Source organism: Paramormyrops kingsleyae, chromosome 11, assembly GCF_048594095.1.
Source record: "Paramormyrops kingsleyae isolate MSU_618 chromosome 11, PKINGS_0.4, whole genome shotgun sequence".
Lineage (NCBI taxonomy): Eukaryota > Metazoa > Chordata > Actinopteri > Osteoglossiformes > Mormyridae > Paramormyrops > Paramormyrops kingsleyae.
Genome location: NC_132807.1, coordinates 142,708 through 146,275, shown reverse-complemented (window position 1 = coordinate 146,275; position 3,568 = coordinate 142,708). Strand labels below are relative to the sequence as shown.

General features: G+C 41.3%; 1 protein-coding gene across 1 annotated transcript; it reads left to right on the top strand.

The window, feature by feature from the left end:
* Nucleotides 1-1,578: 1,578 nt before the first annotated feature.
* Nucleotides 1,579-3,130, top strand: LOC140593365 (uncharacterized). Its single transcript, XM_072717765.1, has 2 exons — nt 1,579-1,741; nt 2,339-3,130. The coding sequence occupies exons 1-2, from the start codon at nt 1,648-1,650 to the stop codon at nt 3,112-3,114; spliced, it is 870 nt and encodes a 289-aa protein (XP_072573866.1). The 5' UTR covers nt 1,579-1,647; the 3' UTR covers nt 3,115-3,130.
* The last annotated feature ends 438 nt before the right edge of the window (nt 3,131-3,568 follow it).

The window sequence follows — 3,568 nt, the reverse complement described above, 5'->3', positions numbered from 1 at the left end:
ATCCATCACTTAAAGCCAATATAAGTCTGCTACAACTGGACTTATATCTAAGCAAAACAAACATTTTATGTTCAAGTTTTCTTAAAACTACTGAAACAAATAAATGGCTGCCCTACAGTTCCGCTGTTTTGTTTGTCACCCTGAATTATGTCCTTCATAGTGTGGAAAAAACCGAAGGCTGAGGAATGTTACGTAACACAGCTAGAATGCAATATCTCTCTCTGGTGTAATTCACTGTGTGGTCTTAAGTGTGGTGTCTTCTTCATAACACTCCCTAACTCTTGTATTCATGACCATGAGATAGGGTGGGCTGCTTTTCTTCCTTGCTTTGGCTAGTATTCCTCCCTTTCCTCCCCAGCCTTGGTTGGTGGTTCAGGCAGCATCACCTTGTTTTAGTAGACCCAGGTGCCATACATTTTGAAAGTAGGCTCAAGTGCACAAAATGTTCTAGCAGAAGTCTTAGACAAACTCTGAATTACAAAGTAATCTGACTCCTTCTGAAGCTGTGAGAAATTGTTCATCTGTATTTGCTGCATTGTCACTTGTTGATCTGCGTGTGCCCTGCTCCAGCAGTAAAGGGGAGATCGCGTGCAGAGCTGGTTTTCTGTAGGTCTGAGTAAAAATAAAATATCCTCTTCATACAGGAACCAAGTCTATGGCTGGAAATTTCTGCAACAGAGCCATTTAGTTATTTCTAGAAAAACATATAGAGCCAATGAAGGAACCTGATGTCATAGTAACACAGGTCACTGTCCGTGGTGCTGAATTCTCTACTAGATGGGCTTGTGCTGAATGAATAGGACAGCTGGCCAACGTGTCTGTGTGCTTCCACTGACTGGCACCGTGACAACGAGGGGGAAAAATTCATACAGTAAATTAGTTAACAATAATTAGTAATCACGTATAGTTCTCATTTATCATGATGTAAAATTCAAAAACCATTTCTGACTATTAATCTGCACATTTTAATAATTTAATTAATATTACCTAATTTGTTTATCATTTTCTGCAATCACTGTGCGTTAAAGCAAGTTTTAAAACTAGCTGTGAAATTGTTGATGCTGTTGTTGATCTGAATGTTGCTGACGGAGCCTTAGGATACGTCTTCATACAGATGAGTGAGGGGATGGATGCACTATTCTATGGAGGCCTCTGAAGAGAAAAAATGATCCCAATTTTATATTGAGAGGGATGGTTAATTCCATTTTAATGCAGACTGCGTTAAAAGTCCCTGTTCTGCCGTTGATCTTTTGCATGCATGCTATCATGTATTAGTTTACTCTGTATTTTGATCACGTCAAACTAAAGAATTTTTGGTCGTATTTTTGTTCCTAATTTTGAAGTAATTGTAAAATAAAAATGTTGTTCTTTTCCGCCGCCATGCTTCGTCTTACTTGTGAAGGTTATGCTTGCATTGAACTTGCTTTGTAGACAGTAAGATCGTGCCGGCATTAATTCTCCACTGTGTGGTAATTTTGAGAAATTGCGCACGTTTCTTATCCCGTCAGAATCGGTAAAACTAACGCCATGCGAATGTGTCTTAGCGCAGAGTTTAGAATATTTACGGTTTCCGGTCAATGAAGGCAGTTTGAAATAAAACAAAAACGTTTAAACTTTCTGGATGCGCAAACTCTCGCTCTTGGCAAGATGGTGCAGATAGTTGAGATAAAGGATAATAAAGGTTATTCGATGAGAATTCGAATCCATCACTCCTTAAACATGGAGAACATGGATCCAGAAGGTATTAATGATTATAATGATTAAATGATAATAAAGTTGTAGCTCCTGGTATGTGACAAACGAAATGAACGGCCAAGTCTGCATTGGCCTAATGCTTGTTAGTTTTGAGGTAAAGCTGATAAGTAACACATTTGGTTTTCGAGGTAAAATAACCGACCGGTTGAATAATTCAACTTTTATCTACAGAAATGAATGTATTTAGAACTGCAAACGGATACATTGGAAGCGGAGTTTTAAAATGAGAAAATGTAACGATGTGATAGGAAATGCCGTTCGTTATACTCCCCTTCTGTCTCCCATTCTTGCTCATCTTGTTTAAATAATAAGAAAATGAAAAGCAAGATCACTGTTAGTGACAAAAGTGCAGGACTAAATGTGTTTCATTTAATATTTATTCATTTGGATATGTGTGAGAGTAAGCGTATGCATGGATGTTGTCTTCTGGTTTAGCTTTCTTAGCTTTATCAGTAATTCACATTATTTCATTTATCTGACAATCTGAAGCCCATGGACTCATTTTAAACGGATTTTGTAGTAGAGTATTTATCCAGTTATTGTCATGTTCTTATATATCTCTCTGTGTTCCATTTTGTCCCAGTTCATGAGTTTTTGGAGGACAAGTTCATCTCCATTCTGGTCGTGAACTTCGAGAGGAGCCCACTGACCATGGAGAACTTGCAGTCTCTGGCCCTCAGTGTCCCTTCATTTTATTGGCGGCTCACTGGGGAGGAGCTGGATCCCAGCCTATTGCACGTAGCACCTGCACGACTGCAAGTGGTACATCATGGTACAGAGACTGGTGTCCAGCATGGGGATGGAGAATCACCAGCTGAGGAGGATGACCATTACGGACAGGAGCTGCCATCATCCAGCTCTATAAGGGAGGCTTCCCCTGCAGCTCCAGCATCCACGACTGAGGATGCTAATGGGCTTCCTGAGGCTCTCCCCTTGGCCTGGGGTGAAGATGAGCCCTCATCTCCATCCTTATCTGTGCCTTCTGACACTCAACCTGGAAGTCAGATTGAGCCAGAACATGCTGAGCCCTCCAGCTCCACCTTCTGGATCCCTGTGGGCCCTAACAGCACATGGCAGCAGCTTGAGATCGAAGGCCGCAACTACCTGCGGAAGCTGGATGAGCTCAGCATCCCCGAGGGACTCTGGGGCATTACGGACTACGGTGATGACCACACCGTGCTCATGTCCGTGCATGTCTCCGTGCATGTGAGCAGTTCTCTGCGAACATGGGGCGTGAGGCAGGAGCAGAGGCCTCCTCAGAGGCCCGCTGGCACCAGTCAGAGGAAGCGCAAGGCCGAGCCCGACGACACCAGCGGCTCAAGTTCTCCTCCACCGCACAAGAGGCCCATGCGCTTCTGACTGGATTCCATGTTTTTACGCTGTAAGTTACATTTTTATTTCAACATAATTAGAAGATCCCGCAGGAAAATATTAGTCAGTTACTTAATAAATGACCAAAAAGTAGTTGAATAGGACAGCTGGCCAACGTGTCTGTGTGCTTTCACTGACTGGCACCCTGACATATAATGATTTTTAACAACGAGGGGGAAAAATTCATACAGTAAATTAGTTAACAATAATTAGTAATCAAGTATAGTTCTCATTTATCATAATGTAAAATTCAATAACCTTTTCTGACTATTAATCTGCACAATTTAATAATTTAATTAATATTACCTAATTTGTTTATCATTTTCTGCAATCACTGTGCGTTTAAGCAAGTTTTAAAACTAGCTGTGAAATTGTTGATGCTGTTGTTGATCTGAATGTTGCTGACAGAGCCTTAGGATACGTCTCTATACACATGAGTGAG